We start from the raw sequence: 21,494 nt of genomic DNA, 5'->3' as shown, positions 1-21,494 counted from the left end.
AAAGCCTATTGTAAAGAATGCTCTATTTTGACCTGGCCAGTATATGCTTAAAAAATCTTCAAAATTGACTATATAATGTTTAAAATTTATAATCCATGTAAAAGCTAAATATTCTATGAAGTAGATGTATAATCTATAACAGCTATACAAATATTTGTATAATCTACAGCTAGAATCTCATGACCAGTTTTTGGCCCAGGTCTGTAAATCTGTTTTACAGCCTTGCCACCTGCAGTGACATATCCTTTTGCAGCCCACTGTGGCTGCGACCTACAGTCCCGAAACAGCCGGTGAGCAAAGCCTGCAGCACACATGCTGTTCAACAGTGTGAACTGGGCTCCTGGACCTCCGCCACAGGAAGCAAACTAGGGTTGGACTTGTTCCCATGTGTGCATTCAAGATTTACTTCTCTCAAAGACAGTCCCTGACCTTGACCATGACTTTTTAAATTTATGGGTTGGTAAGATGGAACTGAGGAATGAAAACACTCAAAGCTCCTTAGCCTTTATACTTACCACACCAGATGGCTGTTGCTGAGTGTCAGTATCAGCCCAGCTTTGCCATGTAACCGCGTCTGGGTACAAGAACTATGTCTTATCAGAGATTGTGTGAAGGTTGGCTTTAACAGGTCATGGCACTTTTTGCTCTGGTAATGCATTTTACTCATCTGGAACTCTTTCTCTGAGAGATCTAAAAGAATTATTCCTAGATACTGCTCTTCCCCAGGCCTTTACCTCTTGAAAGCGGTAGCTACAAAGTGGTTCTTGCTAGGCATGCACCCGATGTTTTAGCTGGTAAAGCAAAACTGACCTGATTTTCAGGAAACCCTGTTGAAATCAGTGTGCATCAGTCATCAGAAAACCATGGAGATGTACCATATATCTGAGTGTGAAATAACGGCAGGTTTCTAGAGGGATCCTCCTCCATCTTGAAACTGTAGTGGAGGTTTTAAGTTTTAATATTCAAGCCCCAAAGAATCCACTTTTCCACTTCTCTACATGAGGAGTTTATCCCTGTCCCTCACAAAAGCCTAGATATGAAAGTATTTTTGCTGGCAGACAACTTCTGTAATGGAGTGGACAATTATTTAGTTCCAAAAGCAAATGGATATTAAATGCATGGACAAATTCAAGCTTTTTTCCTAGGACTAGCCTCAGTGTTTACGCTGCATCTGTTACCTTACCTTCCATAACAGCACAGCCAGCAACAGGAAGATGAGAATTCCCACCAGCAAACTGATGGCAATGATCCATCCGACAACATACCCACGAGGCTCCAGATTGTGTAGAGCCTCAAAGACCACCTACAAAGCAATTAGAAAAAGATATTTTTATGATTGGAACTTGCATTGTTTTCTCTTGTACTCATCTTATTAAATATATTGGATGGTGGCCTCACTGATCATATTTCGTCTGTCAAACAAATATGGAATGTGCCCTTAATTTCATGCTTTCTGTCTATTTTTTGCAGGGATTTAAAGCTTTCAAGTGGAATTTGAGTAGCCATGTGCTCAAGCCAAAGGATATCAGAGCCTTCTCCAAAATAACCCTTACTCTTCCAGCTCTTCCATCCCATTCCAGGCACTGAGCTTCTTCTGGTGCTGGGCCACCAAAAGTGCACAAAGTTTTGCATGAAAAACAGCAAGCCTTGGAGTGGCAGGGATTGACATGACACCTTGCAGGGTCTGCCTTAATTATCACGATCCCAGCCCCACAGAACACCCCAATGCTTCACATGAAACACTCATGTATGCTAAGCTTGTTAACTTTTTTCACACACACACAAAAAAAAACGGGACAACTTGCATATATCCCTATTGCATATGTATAGTCCCTGCTGTGCTTCACAAGATGCATTGTAGGAAAAGATGGAAGGGCACGTGCAATCATGAGTTCTTCTGGGAATGCAAAGAGCAGTCCCCTGCTGTTCTCTGCTCTCTTTTTGTACACCATGTATGACAGGGAAATACATCCTACAAAATGCTCTCCTCAACTGTCTGCTCTAAGAAGAAAATGGGAGCAGATTATACCACATGTATACACTGTGTGAATTTCCAGTCTCTTGTTTCAATCAAAATCAGCTCCTCAGTGGAAAACTCAAAAAGAGTTCTCAGCGTTGGCTATTTCTTTGTTAAATTTTGCAATTTAATATCCAGCAAATGCAGAGAGGCAATTTTTTTTAAAGGTAGTACACGTTTGCTTTATCTGGCCTTGGTTTGATTTGCTTTGGAAGGTAAAGTAGTGAGTTTTCCTCCCTCCTTCATAAACCTCATCTTTGCTGAAAAACATCCAAACCCTTTCACAGATAGGAATTGTTAAATCAATCTTTTAAACAAAAAAAAACAACAACAACAACAAAAAGGTAGTTAAAAGCACATGAAAATCCAGGAGTTAGAGTCAGATACAATTATGCAACCCAAAGTTGGAAGAGGCCGCAACAAGGCTCTGGGTTCTCCATCCTTGTAGGTTTCCAAGGCTCAGGCAAAGCCATGGGGATCCTGAGCTGCTGTGGGCAACAGTCCTGGTTTGAAGGGGAAATAGGAGAAGATGGCCCATCAGAGGTCCTTCTAACAGACATCTCTCTGTTTCCGTAAGCATACCCAACTTCAGCAAACACCCACAAAAATTAAAGGCACAGATGTGACAGAAACAAATGGATTGGGCTACATTTTGTCATGGTGCTCCCATAAAGAAGTACTCATAAAGATCCTTCATCTCAGTTTCACAGACTAATGTTGATTAAGACCACAACTTTCCTGGTGGAGGAATTTGAATACAGCTGATTCACATGCACTGCTTTTTCTGTCAATGAGATATTGTCAGGTATTTGATGACAACAAGAAATGAAAACAACAAATAGACAGGAATGCTACTATACATAGATAGCATTTTCCAAACATGTTCATATAACCAGTACTACAATGCTCAAAATAGCTCTCAAACATGGACCAGTTCTCTGAGAAAAAGAATCATTTTAGCATTTCATACATCAGCACAAGGCCTTTGTCAAGCTTTTTAAGATATTTTAGTGAACAGAGAAAGTTTCCTAGGCAGCAGAGCCTCCCTCAGAGCCAAGACTTTCATAAGGGAAATACCCGACAGACAGATCAAAGACCAATCTTGTGTCTTCCTCCTGTTTCTGAGCCAGCTTGGAAAGATGACCTGATGTGGCAGTCCATTTCTCACAGAGGCTATGGTTAGCATCCATCTTGCAGAGACAAGTCAGATGACTATTTCTTAGATGATAAGGCAATAATGTTATTTTCCTTTAGGACTCTAAAGGAAAAAAAAACAATAAACTTCTAACAGATTAGACACTGTCATCTTCAGTGAAAGGAGACCTTTTAAACACTCACTGGATGCAAGATGAGGTGGTGCCTTGTCTCCGCTACTCAGAGAGTAAATGTTAACATAACACAACCTCCAGCACAGTAGACCTGTACCTTGTGCTGCCAAAAGATGGACACAGTAAGAGCTGCAGAGAGCAAATCATACATCATCTCTACAGCAAAAACCCCACATCTGGGGCTTGAAGTGCACTGGCTAGAATAGCTTGGCTCTATCTTACACAGTCACAGATCAAGCTATCGTAACTGAGAGAGTAGAGAGTAACAACAGCTTCTTATCAGTTTGCCTTCTAGCAGTCTGGAATCAACTGACAGGCACAAAAAATACCCTGTTCATGGCTTTGTGGTTTGGAAAGGAGCAGAGATGTCATGCATTTTAATGCCCTTATCCCTCTCAAGCCATCAAAAACTGCCTGCATTAATATGCAGTCACAGCAATGAGTTTTGCTGAAGAAACAAACAAAACAAAGCAGCCAAAAATACACAAAACACAAAAATGAACAAACCAACCAACCAACCAAGTCCCGAATCAACCAGACTGGGAGCATCTGGTTTGTGTTCATCACATGTTGGGAGTGTCAGGGAAGAATCAGTACAGTAAGTGGTGGAAGGGATGGAAGCAAGTCATCCTGGAGAGGAGGAGGTTGAAGGCAGAGAGGGTGATGTCACCAAAAAGAAATGCACAAGCCACTGCCTGCCATTGGACCTGTGGACCATTGCACAGCCTCTGAAAGCAAGCCTTGAGCAAACTTGGCCTCCCCGTCCCAGCCACTCCAGCAGAACAGCCCCTGTGGGGCAGCTGACAGGACAGGGAGCACAAGGCAGTGCCTAGCCCAGCGCACATCCCACAGCCATGACTTGTGGAGAAGATGGGAGTGATAACAGGGACTGATGCAGAAGATAAGGGGTTGTGTGTGGGAAAGCATCCGAGAGAGGGCAGTGGGGGCGGCAGCCGTCTGGTTTGGAGAAAGTACATGCAACAGCCATAAAATATGGAGTGGATTATAGGCTTGTTTTCAGCCTCTGACCAAACACCAGGGAAAGGCCACAAAAAACACAGTTGTCTTGACAATGTATGAGGAGTTTTAGTTTCATATTTATCATTTGCATTTCACACTGTACTAGTGGGATCTGAAAGCAGGAAAGCCTGGGAGGCAGCTTAGTCCGCCTTTTAGCTGTACATAGCTCAAGTGTCAATCAAGTTTTACACAATGTAATTGCCCTGCTGTAAATTAATGGAGAACTGCACCCTACCAGCGACTTCTGAAAGGTTGAATGTGTATGGACAAGGGCATCTTCTACCTGTGCCAATCACTTGTTATATTCTGATAGTCTTAGTGAATAAATCAAAAAGGATCAGATAAGTTTTTAGTGTCTTATTTCAGTAAAGTATGTAGGCAAGAGTTTTACAGCCTAACTGAGCAGGAAATCCACAAAAACCTGAAGTTCATACTACGCTTAAGCCCTTAGCAGAATAGGAGCACGTTGTTGCACTGGGACTCAGGAAGACAAGAAACATAACTCAGCAAAATTTGGTTAGAAATGAGTAACTGTAAAATGTTCCTTTCTCCCTCCTAAAAAGCATTTCTTTTTGCTTATCCACACTGATTGAATTTTGTGTGTTTGTATCATGAAGCCCAGCACCAGGAGAGGCATGGGTTTATCAAAAACACTATTTTATTTCTGTATTATCACCCAAAATATTTCTGGTGTTTCAAACCACACTGCACTGCTGGCAGACTAGTCTATTCAAGTGCCATTATACTTGAGGGGACTTCCAGTAAAGACATAATTCTCACACACATCCGTACACATGTGTATATGCACATTACATCTATAGTATGTGTTATCTATAAATATTTACATTTACTAACAAAAAACTTGGAATCTCTTGAGGAATACAGACCTGAAGTATCCTTGCTACCTGTTTGTGTCTAACACCATGAAATTATCTGTATTTTGTTGTTTTTCTGTATAGTTCTGTTCCTTTACTCAACTCTGTGTTTCAACCTGCTAGACTGCACAGTAAAGACAAAACAATCTCTAAAGGGATTGTTACAGTAACAGATGGAAAGGTAAAACAAGAAAACAAAAACAAAGCCCAGTGAAAACAAAAAGGCTGCAAATAACCTGCTAGAAAGGGGGCTTTTGCAGCTTCTGGAAAAGGCTCACATCCGGCTTCAGCCAGGCTAGGTAGGATGCTGTATCCACCTCAAAGGTAAGCTGGAGAGAACAGGTGCCTAAAATGCTCAGTACGTCTAAAAGACAAGGGGGTGAGGGTAGTGGATTGCTGAGAAGAGGAGGTATTTCCACGTGCATTAAAAAAGGCTGGGATGTTCTATCCAGGTTCAGGCAGAGTACCACAGCCTGCTCCTTCTGATCCCAACATGGATAACAGGCCAATGATAGGAGTCTTCCAAGTTCAGTCTCAGGTAGACAGCTAAAGCTTAGGCTTGGAAATACGCATTTAAATCACTCTGCATATATATTTATGCATATAAAGACCTCTCAGAACACGCTCTAGGTCTTCATGCAATAAACTTTTCTTTTATCGTTTTTGGTTTTGCTGTTTTCTGTCAAATATATTTGCATATCATCACAAACATAAATCCTGAACAAAAAAACACTTGCATGTGTTGCATTAATCCTGGGGTGACTGGTCAGAAAATGAGAGAACAGTGAACATTACCCAGGAGGAGAGAACGGTTCAAAGGCTTAATGAAATGTATATGAGCTGAGCTTAAAACTAGACAGCTTAAATCAGCAGCAGGGAACCTGCAGCTTTTTACAGGGCATTTTGCTGCAGGAACTGCATGCGTTTTAGTTGGGACTCTCCCTTCATTTACTCAGCTTTGCATTCCCTCACTTTGACAACCGACACTTGGAGGTATTTGGCAGGTTTGGACATAGTGAAATCCAGTCTCTTCATCCCTCCACACCAGCATTCACAGAAGGCAGTCATTTTGCTTCAGAAGAGCACTCCTGCGCAAATGCAGAGCACACAGGACATGAACCCTTGGATCTGGTGTTTGACCACTGTGGTCTCATGGAACTTACCGTTGGTTTTGCCTCACATGCACAGAAGAAAAGAGCCAAACCTTCATGGAAACCCAAATGCTTGAGAAAAGAAAGTATGTCTCCTGAATGCATCATGCATCAGTTTCAGCCAATATATACTCATGTTAATACAACTGTCATCACAAAGAGATATCTAAACTCTGTTCACCTTCATGTGACTTATCCAGTATGAGTTTAAGTAGTCTAATGTAAACAGAGAGAGAAAATACATTATCCCAAATCACATCAAACCATATCCAAATCCACAGAAATTATTTCTGAACATTTCATTTCAAAGACTGCCTGGTACCCAACTTACAGATATTTACATAAGCTTTTGCATCTCCCTTAAAAATAGGGTACTGGAGTTCATGACAAAACTGATATTTATATGGGTGGTCCTGCCACCATTGGTACTTCTTAAACTAGCATCTCAAATATAATTCATCCTTTTTCTTTTGTCTTCTATATAGATATTTTGCACTCTGGTATTATACACTAAATAGTAAAAGTGCCCAGTGAAGTAAGGGCAGCTGGTTCTAAAGGACAGATTAAATAGGTTTAATAAGTGTACATTCAGTTGTAGACAGCAAAGAGACCTTTTCAAATTTACCATGATAAAGTCTCTAAGAGAACATGTTTCTCTGTTAGGGAACACTTTCATAAACAGACTCACAGGAAGTCTATGCACAACTGTTCAGAAGGAGCTATTATCCAAACGGATATGGTACAGCAGTCTGTGGTCAATGAAAAGAAAACATAACGGGATTTTAAAAAGGAAGGGAGGAATATGAACAAAGACATTTTCTCTCTCCTGTTTCTACTTCCAGTGGAATAGCTGTGGCTTGCAACAAGTATTGCTCCCTTCTGCATTCCACAAGAAAAGAGAGCAGGGAAAAAAATGAATACCTTGAGCCAAACCACATGTCTAAATTTTTTCCCTTAACATAACTGTATGCAAAACATACAGCAATAGAGAAGCCAACAGACATATGGAAATAGCATAAAGGAGAAAGCAAATAGCACTCACATTAGAAAAGACTTTAAATTACAAATTGATGTTACATGGCTACAACATCTCAAGCATGCTCCTTTACAGCTTGGGCTTCCCAGGAACTAGGAGCAAGCTCTTGTGTGAAGATTCATCTAGCTTTCCAGCACATACAGCGTACTTCATAATCATTGCAACTCAAGGCTTGATGAAACGCTTTCCGGGAACAGGAAAAGGATAATGTTGTAGTTTTTATTTTTTTCCTCCAAGCATTAGATAACAACAACATACAGCAGAGCTTGTATTCCTGGATAAAAGCATTTCTAAATATTGAACATTAAATAGCAATCCCACACATTTGACACTGCAGCTATCATTCTGACATTCCAAAATCACTTACAAATCAAAATCTCTGGCAGAGAGATCTTGGTTTCTCCTACTTCAACTGGTGCATGGGTATCACAGTCAAGCGTTAACTCAGTCAAGTTTTGCCATAAATTTGCAAGATTGTGCTAGCTGCAGAACTAAAGAGATATCTAGCAATGCATTAGCAGTCAAGGCTGCAGGTCATTTATAAGGCACATTCCCAGGGAAGGCTAGATATATTTTTCAGGTCAGCTGCCAAGCCTATTTTTTAAAATGTTCTTTAGAATGATCCAGAAACCTGACAAAAATAAATAAAACAGAAACAGAAAATGGGGTCCTGTCATATAAAAGATTTTTTTTTTCCCTGACAGTTCTAATAAAATCAAAGGTTAAAAAAAGAAATGTGAACAAGGTTGCAGACATCATGATGGTGAAAGTGGTCACTGTAGCAGTGTCTCTGATTTCAGACTAAATATAGTAAGATGCAGGTTCAATTCTTTCTTTGCCTTTGGTGTTTAAAATCCAGTATCTCCTAGATGAGTGCTCTAATACAGCATGTCGGTTTCTTTCAAAAGTGGTTTGAACTCAATACTCTCATACTAAAACCTCAAGAGTACTCACTTTAATGAAGCCTATGACAGAATGGTTGTATGAGTTAGTGGTGATGACAGTCACTGAGAATAAGAGGGTAACTGAGAGGTAGGACCTAGATTATGTTCCAAGAATACACAGTAAGAGGAAAAATTGAATTTGATCCTCATGTGAGATAGACATAGGAAATGAAACTTATAAATTTATCCAGGCAAAGAGAAAGCTGAATTTGAGTATGACCCTCTGTCCAATTTTCATGCATAAGCATTAGGCAACTTGGTAGTAGGAAACCAAACTCATCACCTTCTTCTTTAGCATAAGAATCAATACGGCCCTGTAGAGCTTTACTTACAGCCAAAACTACAAAGTGAATTCACTTTGAACTTCAATATTTCCCCTTCGATTTTCAATCCAGCTTCATGCAGATTAACACAAAATGCAGTATCAGGTTGTACATGAATTCCACCAGCTCAGCACAAAGGAACAGTTCAATGAATCTCTATAAATTTAGCCCTCCTTGCCCATTTTCACAGCTCCCAAAATATCATTAACATTTCTAAGTATTTTCTATTGGCACATCTGAAAAAGCTTTGATGGGGTTTTAAGACTACTATTTTTCAAGAAAAATCTGAATTAGATTAAAGCAGACATCAACCTCAGAGCAGGAAGCTAAACCTAATTTTGGCACAAATTCCTCATAGGCTATTACAATTTTGGCTAGTACAACACAGATTCTCCTACTCCACGTAACATCATTCACAATATTGTGGTTATCACAGTGAACAAAACCACAGAGGCAAGGTTAGCTGCACTGTTAGTCTAGTCAGACAAAATCTGGGCACTCTCACTGGCTAGCCAAGCCCATGCCCAGATGCAAATTCCAGTTTGCATAGTGCTGTTAATGATACCCAGCCCACTGGAATCAGAAAACCTTTCTCTGCAGGCTCATTTACTTACTGGCTTTTCTTCTGGACTCCCATTGGGCACCTCTACAACCCTGAGGTCAGGGTCCACCTGCACCCTCGCCCTTGTGACAAACTGGATGACTGATGAACTGTCCTGAAAAGAAAGAACAAGAAGAACTGCATTTGGGGTGGGGTGGAGGGAATCACCAAGAGACCTCAAAAGAAAAACATCAAACATTTGCCAGTGTGATAAATACATAGAGATAACATGCAGCATAGGTTGAGTTGAGAGTTAAGTACTATCCTAGTTAAAAGCCTGCTTTGACAAAATATACTTTACACTCATAAAATAGACAAAACAAAGCACATTATGTCAGGTTAGAATAAAATGAGGTATGTTGGACTTTAAACATAACATTCATATTTGAACTTTAAACACATCATTCATATTTGGCTGTTGTTTTTTTGTTTGTTTCCCATTTTTACCACAAAAGCAAAAGACAGAACATTGCCAATCACTACAGACAAGTTCAATATTAACCACCAAACAAAAGTTGTACTTGTTTTTCAAATGAACAGAAAAAACATACATGAAAGCTGGGATAGACTCAAATATAACCCAAGATAAAAACTACTTAATTATTTGAATTTCTGCACTGCAAATATCTTAAATATTCAATGTATATCTCCCCATATTAATATATGTTTCTCTTATATTTTACTCATTGCATTTTAACAGACACATTCCAAAAAATATTTTAATTCATAGGTTAGTCATTCAAATGCTGTTCACCCTGGGGAGGGTAGATGATAGGTAGCAAACGGCACATGTTGGTGATACTGATCCAAAAACATGGGTAAACTTTGTATGTCTTTTAAAGGTGGGATGAATCCTGACTATTCCTAGGACTGAACTCCCCAGAAGCACATTTTACGTGCTACATGCTAACAAATACCTGAAACTTCTTGCCTTTCTTCTATCTTCTGCTTTCAAATATGGACAAAAATCAGCAGATATAGTTGGTTTCAGCTCGAAAAACTCAGAGCTATGTATTGCTTTAGAAACTGCTCTCTAATAAGGAGTCCCTCCAACGTTTTTAATCTAGCTGCTATCAAAGACAGGTTTACTTTAGTAGGTTCATATTATCAGCTTTCTCCTCTGATTCTCTTATACGCTAATAATCTCACAACATCTTGCCATAACTACACAGTCAGCATTTTTTCTAAGTACAGGAAAACAGGGCAAATGCAGTAAATCACTAGAAATTTTAATGATTTGCTATTTCATTTAGTGGCTTCACAGAAGACAGGAATCAACTTGCAACCATTTGTTTCTTGTCACAAACATCAAGCTCAGCATTAATATGGTTGTGATGCATCTTCTTTGAATAATAATCATTTGAAGTAAAAAAATTACAAAAAATGCCACATCGCTGTTTACACAGAGGGAATGATAGATAGTTTGTCACAGTTTACATGCACTTAGTCCACTTCTCATTTTTCAGAATGATAACTTTCAGAAATCAATTCAACTTTTAGAATTCCCTAGCCTTAACACCATGCATACAATTAAGGACCTCATTTGGTGTTTCTCAATGTATAAATTTCTGAACTTAATTTATTTCTGTCATAATGGGTAATGGCTAAGAACTAGGATTAACACCTCCATGCACACTGTTAATAAATAGATCTGTATTCTTTGACACTGTGATTTTTTTTATAACACACTAGTAAACAGAAAGAGTAATGCATATCTCGAGTCTGCTGATGCACATAAGCATACTTGAGTTGGTATTTAAGACAAACGATGAAGGAAGCACATACCTTCTTCAGTATTTCAGTGTTCAGCAGCGTGTAAATACTTATATCACAAGACTCTGCTTTTGCTAGTGAACTTAAGTTGCAGCGTATAATCAAGCAGGACCTGCCTGGTCTTTCACAGTCCTATAGAAAATATGGAAAAAGCTGTTAGGCAAAGGAGGAAATCACTGAAAACTGTGTGACTGCAAACACTCCAGCTGACTGGACTCAATGATCCTTGGACACCAAAGATCCTTCACACTTGGGATATTCTATGATTCTATGACTAAAACAGGCAAGGTAAGCTGCAAGGTAATCTGCTACCCAGATCTCCTGCGTTGAAATTGCAGCAGCTTTCAAGACTGAAGACAGCTAGGTACCAAAACCTGCATGAAAGCAAGGCAGATTAATTGCAGCATCTAAGATCCAAGGCAGGCTCTGAGCACGGCACAGGGCCCTGCAGCCCCACCTGCCTTCAGCAAAGTATGGGAGCAAGGGCTCTGGTTACCAATTGCACTCTGCCGCTTCAGATACCTCCCCTTCCTCCTATCCATTTAAAAATCAGATAATTAAAATCACTGGATATCCCAAACATAACTAGCTATCCCCCCACATCAGTATTAGTTTATATACAGCAGCTGCTCTAGTCAACTGTATGCTTTAGTTCTTCAGGCTGATCTTTGCAAAACCTTTTGTAATATGCACTGTATGTTTAAATTTGTCATGGGTGGACTTACCAATACTTTTCTGCCAGACTTTGTGAAAAAAGCAAATATTGTGTGGAAAATATTTTCATTCTCTTGAGGAACAACACAAGGACTGCGGTTTCTGTGAAAAGAGCAGTTTCCTTTGTCCTGACCAACCTGCAAGCACAATTATACTCTCAATTATTATTATGAATTACAATAAAAGACACAAGAAGATAGGATTAACCTGTCCAAAGAAGGCACCTACATCTGAGTTGGATGTCTGTACTCATATTAAGAGTCAAAAAAAGACAAGCCACATACCAATTTTAAGTCAGTTGTGTTGCCCTTTGTACTACCTTTCTTTTAACTGTATTACTTCATGCTTTGGCCATCTTGACATTTTCAGAGTTTTTATCAGAACACATGAGCAAAATGAAATCTTTGTGTAAATGCACAATCCTGGACACCACATCTGTTCTCCTACCTTCAGCATAAATAGTACAAAAATAATGAAAAAAATGCATCTTTAGCTTATTTACTTGTCTAGAAAAACAGATGAAGCTAGTGAAGTGTACCAAGGTTTGATAAAATGATCTTCAATCAAGATAACCTTGCACTAGAAAATCTTTCTCACATTTTTCTGCTTATGAATATTTACTGAAGAAAATCTATTGGAATTTAATACAATTTATGACAATAAAGTATCAGCAAATTTCCCCTGTTCCCCATCCTTAAAAGCTGTGAGGGAGAGTTTTTCCCACAAACCACCAAGTGCTATTCTTGCGTATCTTGCTGTTAATGTCCCCACATCCTCTACCCTGAGGATGAAAACTTCTGTCTTACTTAAACCATAAATGTTTGAAAGAGGGAAAAAAAGTTGCTACAGTTATGAAATTACTGCGTGCTCTGCATCCAATTGCACATTAGCAGTTTTTAGCTGAGTTACCCAAGGTGTTCCCAAAAAATAAATACAGGTTTATCTAGATTTTAAATGCTATCTTCCAGACAAGTGATGGCCATGTCTCTTGGTAGGATGTAGCTTTTCTGCTTCACTGGCCCCCAAACTCTTCATAATCTGTTCTTTGAAGTATGTATTCACAACCTGTCTTTACACAATCTGTTCTTACATTCCCATTAGATACAGACACAAGTAGCTACCCAACATTTACAGTCTTCTTGGGATCAACTGAAAATTAAGACTATGATGTTCTGTACTTGTTCAGATCATCTGGAATGAGTTTTCTTTATTTATTGTATCTAAGAGATACACAAAGCACACTGACATTTATTTTCTTTGAACTTTCACATGGGAATTAGATCCAGATCTACCAGAAGGTTTATGTTAAATCAAGAACAGCAGAGTCAAGATCTATTCAGTACCTGCTCTTTCTTCCTGAAAGTTTGAATTACCAGACATTTGGACAGATGTCATTAGATTCATGCAAGAGATATACAGAGAACAGTATGAGCTTCTGCACTATCCGAGCTTTTGGCGTGCTTTCTAAATAGTCTTTCTTTACATCCTGTATAAACACAGTGTAAGAACAAGCTAAAGCAGAAATATCTCAAAAGACTGAAAGTAATTATCTGGCATGAAGCAACATAAATCTGGTCCTCTCTCCTCTAAATGATTAGATTTTCTAAAACTGAACCTTGGACACACCTCATCCTTTTCAAAACTCTTTAGCTGAAACAGAGAAAGCCACCCCCAGGGGACTAAAACTGAATATGGAAATGCCCTTCCCTCTCTGCCAACTATGCAGCAATCCTGTGCAAGGCAGCTATTAAATTCAGCATCTTGGTCTGTGTCAGGAGGGGCACATGCAGGACCAAGTACCTGCTGTCTGTCACCTGTGCTGTTCTGCAGCAGAGCAGTGGCTTGCTGACAGCCTGTTTTGGTAGCCAAAGGTAGAGGCCGCTTCTTACATGGAGAAGGTAGACACTACTATTTGGTTAGCAGAATTTGGGTGAATTCCACCAGGCAGCAATTTCATATTCAGGTGCAATCTGTTTATCTGCAACCAATCAGCATATGTTGACAGCCAGTGGGCAGGAAAGGATGTAATGCAGCTGAGAAGCTCTCATGTTCTGTAAGCATTCTTAGAAACGCCAGAGCCACAGGGCTAGGAAAAAGATAACAAAAGCCTTAGAAACGTGTGGATCATGTGGAGGTAGGATGAAATCTAGACTTCCCAAAGGACTGGCCACTGTTGTTTGATTGTTTTTGTTAGGATGGCTGTCAGTCATTTAAATTTTGTCTCTCTTATTTTCATCAATTTTCATTTGCATAAAGGAAAGGTTCAGTCAACCAGTCAGACAAAACTAAGTATAGTAATTTTTCATTAAACTCTGTCATCAATGAAGGATTCAGATGTAGAAAACCAGCCAGTTAGACAAAAGCTTTACACAAACCTTTAAGCTGAGACTGAACTGCATCTCTGAAACGCAAATCAAGACATGAGCTCATATTTGAGTCTCTCTCTGTCCAAACACAGTACTAACCCAAGCACCTGTTTTTCTTCTTGCGACCAACTTCATAATCTTGTACACACAGAAAATTTCTGGAAATTTTTTAAGGGCTTTACATAAGCAAATGCTTACCATTTACAGAAGCAAGAACTGTGCAAGTAGATAACAAGCCTCTGACAAAGTCTGGGAGTTGCTAGGTACGTGACATAATAGGGCCTGTTGGAATTTTCCATGTAGTCTCAGGAGCCTATTCGCAGGAAAAGGACTACTGACAAAACGATCTTTCCTGGACCTGGAATGTAACATTCCACAGAAATAGCAGAAGGGGGGTTTCAGAGCAGTGCAGGGGATGTGGAAAGAGATGTTTATTCCCTTTGCACCCCGTACACAGTAGTCTCAGGGAAAAATCAACATCCGACTCCTAACACAAACAAACAGCAACAAAAATGGGGTCAGGGGAACAGGTATAGAAGAGAGATTGTCCTAAATCCTGCACTGAGACTGCAGCTTGGGGAATAAAAACCGTGGCCCAAGCAGGGCACCAAGCAGGACCCCCCCCGCTGCCTCCCAAGAAGGGACTTCCAAGGAGCTGTGTTGGAGCAGTCTCTGCTGGAGGTTGTTTCATTCCTTTTTCCAGAAAGCACTCACCCATTTTAAAACCTGTATAAAATTATTTGCAGCCCAGCACACTGGCAATACAGTCCAATCTCCAACATCAAGAACAAAAGCAAAATTTTCCCACACAAGATTTTACTGACAATTGTTTCTTTTTATCAGGTTCTCCTTGTGTAAAGTCATTCTAATTCTCTAGGAAGAACTTGTCATATGCTGAAAAAAAACACCCTAATGTCAGTGCATCATATGTATTATTTTTTTCTAGCTTTACTTCAAGCCCCAAAGTACTTTTGTTACACTGCTCAGCCCCAAGGTAAAGGGAAACACAATAGAACAGCAGATGGATAAAATGTACACCCGTCATTCAGAGCTCGCCTGCATTCTTGAACATCCATGGATGCCAGAATATTCATCTGCAGTTTTCAAAGAGGGAGAAGTTCTTTTGGGTACCGCCTCCTTTCAACACCTAATCAGGCCTCATTTTAGCTGTGGTGATTTTTAAGAAGAGATTTATCTACATACTCATCCAAAACCTAAGGAACTGAAAACCACTATTCAATCACAGACATACATACGTATGTATTCTCCTGTTCTATTCAACGTGAGCATATACATGCAACATGCATAAACATGAAGAGATAAAAGTCTGAGGATTGCCATTGGTGCCTTGCACAACAGGTCTCTAAAGGTTACCATAACTCTGCAATAGCTAGCATTGTTTCTAATCTGTCATCGTGTAGAAAAGTAGACCATCCCTTATGCTACCTATCCCACCCATCAACAACCACACATTCAGACAAGTCAGTCTCCAGCTTTATTTATTTACTGGAACTCACTGTCCCATTAAAAGGCCCATTAACATGACTGAAAGACAAAATTTAAATATTACGGCCTACACAATGGGTTACTCTGCCAATTTTTTGTCGTCAGCAGAAACCACTAAGCTTCTCAGAGACAAGATGTAACCACTAGAGAAAGCATGTGGATTACTTCATGCTTTAGGAACGCTGTATCTGCCAAAAGGAATTAATTTCCATAGGGCTTCTTCAGTGGATGCTGAATATTTGAGAAGTCTTGCAGAGCAAGGGCAAACCCATAACATAGCAATGATTTTTAACCGTATCAGCTTACACCACCCTTAAAAGAAAGTGGTGGGAGGACATTTCAGAGTGAAAGTTGTATGTAAAACATGTCAGGTATATTCCACATGCATTGCATCCTTAAAAAAAAAAGCATAGGATATTTAATAGGGCTGGACAAATGTTGGATTTGTTATGTAACACAAGTATCATCCTCTGACTTTTCCTGCACATGCATGGATTTATGGGTTGGGCTTGGTGCTCCAGCAAGGTAGTACCAGTGCAAGGAGGACAATCACCATGTCTCTCCCAGAGAACACAGAGGGTAGCCTAGCATCAATGCAATACTGCCCGTATTTCTAATCCAGGTCAGATATAGGTTTACTGGGTTTGGGGTTTCTAGGAGAAATAATATATTTGCAGCCTCAGTACATTCACTTTCTCCTATCAGCTCTGTTCCCCACATTAAGGGGACACATAACATCCTTTCTTCTTATCTGTAACTACTCTCTAGACTTTATCGCAAACTGTTGAACATGCATCAAAGATGAGACTTTTTTTTTTTTTTCCTAAAGCACTGTATCCTGCACAAGATGGCAATCTAGGTGAGGGGAATGAAATACAGTTTCCAAACATTGGACTGGAAAGGTCAGCTGAGGACCAGGCACAGAAAACTGGAAATTGGCAGTTGGTATGAGGTTAAGTATGTGCATACGATACAAGTCCCCTTGGAGGAATGAGACCGAAAAATGAGAGGAAAGTAGCTGTTGCTCCCAAAGAAGCATTAAGTGCAATCTCTCTGCTGTGTTGCTGCATATAAGAAGCTGAACACTAATCCCATATGTAATGTTTGGCATTTTACAAGATAAACAGGCAAGCAAATGTCTTCAGTCCATTCCTTATAGACAGCATTAGATTTCCACTAATGCAAAGAAATTCATTACAATATTAAAACTTAAATTTTCCAGGCTTTTCCAGTAAGCCTGATTCCCCTCTTGAGCTAAATCATCATCAGTTATTAGTGAGAGTCTGGAAGCCAAGAAAACTAAGCTAATACAAAACAAGTAAGAAGGTAAAATCCAGCGGTGAGGGCATGTGATGAGACCAAACCCACCTTTGAACATGGAAAAAGCATGGGGCCAAGTTCAGGGAAAACATCATGAGACACAAGATACTTGGAACAGTACATTTAGCTGCAGAAAACATGACCAAGGGCTGAACGCAGGTCAGTTGTTTCACAAAATTGTTAGCATTTTTCAACTCTGAAATGGATGGCTTTCTCATCAGCCTTGGAGTACTCTGGCTCCAAAGGACAGTTTGGCTGTAGTCTTATTGAAATTGCTGCCAGATAGTTTGTACATATTTCTTCTTTTTTTTTAACTTTTTTTTTTTAATGTATGTATGCCTAATCAGTGGTTCAAGTTTACAAATTGGATAATAAATAACAGATCCTTTTTATTTGTCTTTCTTGCTAACCATAGCGCATTTACCCTAATATCAGGGAGAAAATGTGCATGTGTCCTGATTCAAAGGCACTGATTCACCCGATAGCAGGTGAATGCAACAGAGACAAATTGACAGGCATGGCAATCTCACATGTCACACACACTGAGGAAAAAAAAGGGCTCTGACAAGAAATTCCAGACAAGGTCAGACTTTCAACAGTAGACAAATAAGTTATGTAAATATGTTATCTGAGTACTTGCTCCATATGCCAAAAATGTTTAATATTCACAGATAATGAAATATGTTTGATTCAGAGCAGTTCTGTTGATTCTGGCAATAAATTTAAGAGCCACTGAAACAACAGCGAAGATTTTTTTTTAAATTAACCCATTTTACACAACACTTGAAAGATTTTGACTGAAAATAGCAATGCTGGTAAGGAAAAGCAGTACTCCACAGATTCATCCAACAGGGAAGCACGCATGGCCATGAGAAAATGCAAAATTTAAACAGCAAAGTAGAGATGTTAAAGCATTAAATTGTGATAGAGAAGTACCCCACCATAGCTCTGATTCCTGCTCCTTCAGCTGGAAGGGGAACACCAGAAGCACATTTGGCTGAAATCTGTGCTAACCTGTCAGCAACGCTTGCAGATGTACTTTTGACACGCTTAACTGTGTAGCTTAATTAAAGAGCTGGGTTAGATCAGCATAATCCTGCAGCACTTACCATCAGCAGACAGGCACTGGCACTGCAACCACATTGTGCATATTCAGTGGCACTGCACAGAAGCACTACTCTTAAGGGCTAGTGGGATGTACACGGTTTAGTAAGAAGAGCACGATTTTCTGATTTAAAGTACCTGACTTGCAAGACAGTGGTTTCTCTCCGGGACAGAGGGCATCACCACATGAACACAGTGGGAAGAAAAACTGAACACTCGTATCTATGCTTTCCACAGAAAGTTCAGGCATAAGAATGTACACCTTACATGGAAACTAAAGTGACAATTTACCTTTAACATGTGCTCCTTATGATATATAAGCCTTTACCAGCTGAAGCACAGGAATCTCTGACACGCACAATCCCTCTCCCTATTATGAACTACTTAATCAACACGAGGCAACAAAATACATCTCAAGGTACACCTCTTTTTAAAAAGCCTCTGAGATCACTTGGAGTTCAGCGCTCTTTTAGCTAGGTTTCAGCTACATTAATTTCTAAAGCCTTTCCTATGATGCAGAAAACATCATTAAATGCACGAGACTTCTTTACCTACTTGTTGGACTTTCCTCATGGGCTGTGTTAATATTAGGATGAAAAGCTCTGAAGAGCAAGCAGATAAATACATTCCCTGCAGGGCTTGAACAATTTGGATAGACAGCAGATATCTGAATGCATTAGAAAGATATATAAAATCAGTCACCCCAGGTCGCTTCAGAGGCAGTGTAGAGAAGGTGGAACCTCCAGTGAATAGTCTCGTTGATCTATGGTAGACACCTGAAGGTTAAACGAGTCACCCTCATTATAAGAGTAAGTATTTTAAGTTATGTAGATGTCCTTTGTTTCCAGGACATCCTCAGAGTTCTCATTTCTCCAAGGAACGGTTTATTGATACTTTTGATGTTATCTGGTACCTTGTCCAAGACTGGAAGGCAGCAGAGACATCCAACACAACGTGCTTATTCCCACTCAGGCACGTGATCCGTGAGGAAAACTCTCCTTTCATCTTTCTCCGTTGGGAGATTTTATACACACAAACAACATTGTTTTCAACTCTTCCTTCGTTTCCAAATTATCATTTTAACCAAGTATCTTGTATGTTATTTATAAAAGAAAAAGGCTAGCTTATGATTCAGCATTTAAGGCAGGCATGTATGTTAAAACAATTAATCAGTCAGCTCTTTCCTGAGTTTCCTCCTTCGTTGTTTTTTGGCAGGAACAACTTCACCCATTGGAAAATGGTGAAAGGATGCAACTCTCATATTCACTCAAGCATTAAAATAAAATTAATTTACATTAAATTTTAAAAATGTTGACTCATCTTCTCTCATTCAGTAGTTCCTTCACAAGGGAATTCTCTGTCTAGGAAGCTTAAAAAAAGGCTACTGTATATTTTTTTCTATACCTCAGCAAAACTTCTGATTACTGTGCTATCTACCAAACCTCCTGCTTCCTTTGTGAATCCTCTTAAGAGCTGGTATATATATCCAGTTCACTTGGTAAGGCTTCTTTCTTTACCTGAAATTCAGTTGTATAAAAAGACAAATCAGACATCTTTTTCAAAACAGGAATTTCATACAGAATTTTCAAGACTGGAATTTCAAACTGGAGTTTCATGAAAATAGGAACTATGGACATGACTTCTGTATAGCTATCAAATGGTTCCAGTAAAGCAAAATGCCATAACTTTTTTTTCCACTTTGGATTTATTTTAAGATCCTAGCTCAGGAAATAATTTTACAGCCAGGCACCCTTTCCTGTATAACAATATCTTAAATGAGAACTAAGTTCCTCTTCACTGAAAGAGCTTCAGTTTATCACGCTGACATTAGGAAGATGCTTATGAGAGCTCTTTCTGAGCCGCTTTGGGCTCCCATTTCCCATGCCTAGAGGTGACCATGCTGTGCTGGAACATGGTGTACGTTCTTGCCTCTCCTCGCAGTCATGCCAGGGCACAACAAATGCACCAGTTTCTCCTGCAAGTGACAGGGCTCCCAGGCAAAGCCTGATTAGACTGCCATCACAGAGATGCTCTACATGGGTGGTGGTGGGGAACCACCTTCAACTACCTACGCAAAATGTTTTGGAACAGTCATTTAAAGAAGCAATTAAAGTGAAGGAGGCAAGAAGGTCACCAAGTTTTGTACAATACACTCCCTGGAATGAATAATTTCCTGCAGCAATCTAGCTATGCCTTTTAAATACAGTGCCAAAATATGCGTATGTGACTGTGAGTATAGCGTTCACCGAAATGAAGAGACCACAGGGGGGATGACTAATACAAAGGGCTAAAATAATTCTTGCTGTAAACCCGAAACATTCCTACACAAACATGTTATCAATGGTGGCAACCAGCAGCAGCATAAATAACTGCCGGAACAATATTTTGTTACATAAAGTACTATCACCAAATATTTATGTCTTCACATGCTGGGACTGTGTATATATGCTTTCAGAGCCAAGACCTGAAACTTCAAAAGACACAAACTAAACAATTTTAAACTGGTTGCCAACAAACAAGGGGGTTTCTACATCAAGATAAATACAAAGGTTTGCCTCAGTAGGTGGAGCTTGCACTAGTGAGCCTGAGAATCTCATGAGGTACTTCAAAGAGCACTCACACACAGCTACCACTTCAGAGAGCTCTGGCAGTCTCCCTTTGTATACAGTTTTAAACATCAGCAGTGCAGTTGCCAAAACATCATATTCTTATGCTGGAGTTTAGCAACCTACAGATAATAAGCAGGCAGAAATTACATTTAAGGTTTTAAAAGTGCTCTCAAATAGCTCTCAAAGATACAACTGAAGAAAAACCACAAGCAGCCTGGGACCTTTCACAAGACAGCAAGCTCTAACTCGTCTTTTGCACGTTTTCCTGCTCCTCATGGATGTTACTGTGCAAATGGCAGGAAGAAGAATGACATGAGTGCTACACAAAACTGGCCTTAAAAATGTAACCTGTCATCAGCTACGAAGGACTTGAGTCTCTGGAACTGACTCCATTTTACTTTTTCAACATTCACATGAATAAAATAATGTTTATTTCAAGAGCTTTCCTTATTGAACATAACAGACTATTCTACAGTCCCATGCTCAGGCAGCCATTAACTTGAAAGGCAACTTGCAAAGTGAATTTTTTTTTCCAATTCCTCCATGCTTCTGAATTTCCAGCCCAGCTTTTACTGATACCCAGTTTTCATAAAGGCACAATCCAGGTCTCACCTGCTCAGACAGAAGGAATGGAAAAGTATGAAATGAATATGCCAAACATAATAGGATGCTAACCAAAGAGTGAGGGGAACACTGGGTCAGGAACAAGGGACTTGAGATAACTGGCACTCTCAAGGTGAGCAGAAGCAGGACTCACAAGACCAAAGTTTAACCCATTTCTTTCTGGAGATAAATATCAAAGTCTTA

At 39.6% G+C, this 21,494-nt stretch overlaps 1 protein-coding gene across 2 annotated transcripts in view; it reads right to left on the bottom strand.

Moving 5' to 3' along the window:
* ITGA9 (integrin subunit alpha 9) overlaps positions 1-21,494 on the bottom strand; it is a 216,824-nt gene that overhangs the window by 19,980 nt on the left and 175,350 nt on the right. For both annotated transcript variants that reach the window (XM_035552621.1, XM_035552622.2), the window contains 4 exons: positions 11,794-11,919; positions 11,081-11,200; positions 9,309-9,410; positions 1,184-1,303 (listed from right to left, as the gene is read on the bottom strand). In XM_035552621.1, the coding sequence (XP_035408514.1) occupies positions 1,184-1,303; positions 9,309-9,410; positions 11,081-11,200; positions 11,794-11,919 (468 nt within the window). The remainder of the gene's footprint in view (positions 1-1,183; positions 1,304-9,308; positions 9,411-11,080; positions 11,201-11,793; positions 11,920-21,494) is intronic.

Source organism: Cygnus atratus, chromosome 2, assembly GCF_013377495.2.
Source record: "Cygnus atratus isolate AKBS03 ecotype Queensland, Australia chromosome 2, CAtr_DNAZoo_HiC_assembly, whole genome shotgun sequence".
Classification (NCBI taxonomy): domain Eukaryota; kingdom Metazoa; phylum Chordata; class Aves; order Anseriformes; family Anatidae; genus Cygnus; species Cygnus atratus.
The sequence above is the reverse complement of the archived record's forward strand: the minus strand, read 5'-3'. Positions and strand labels throughout refer to the sequence as shown.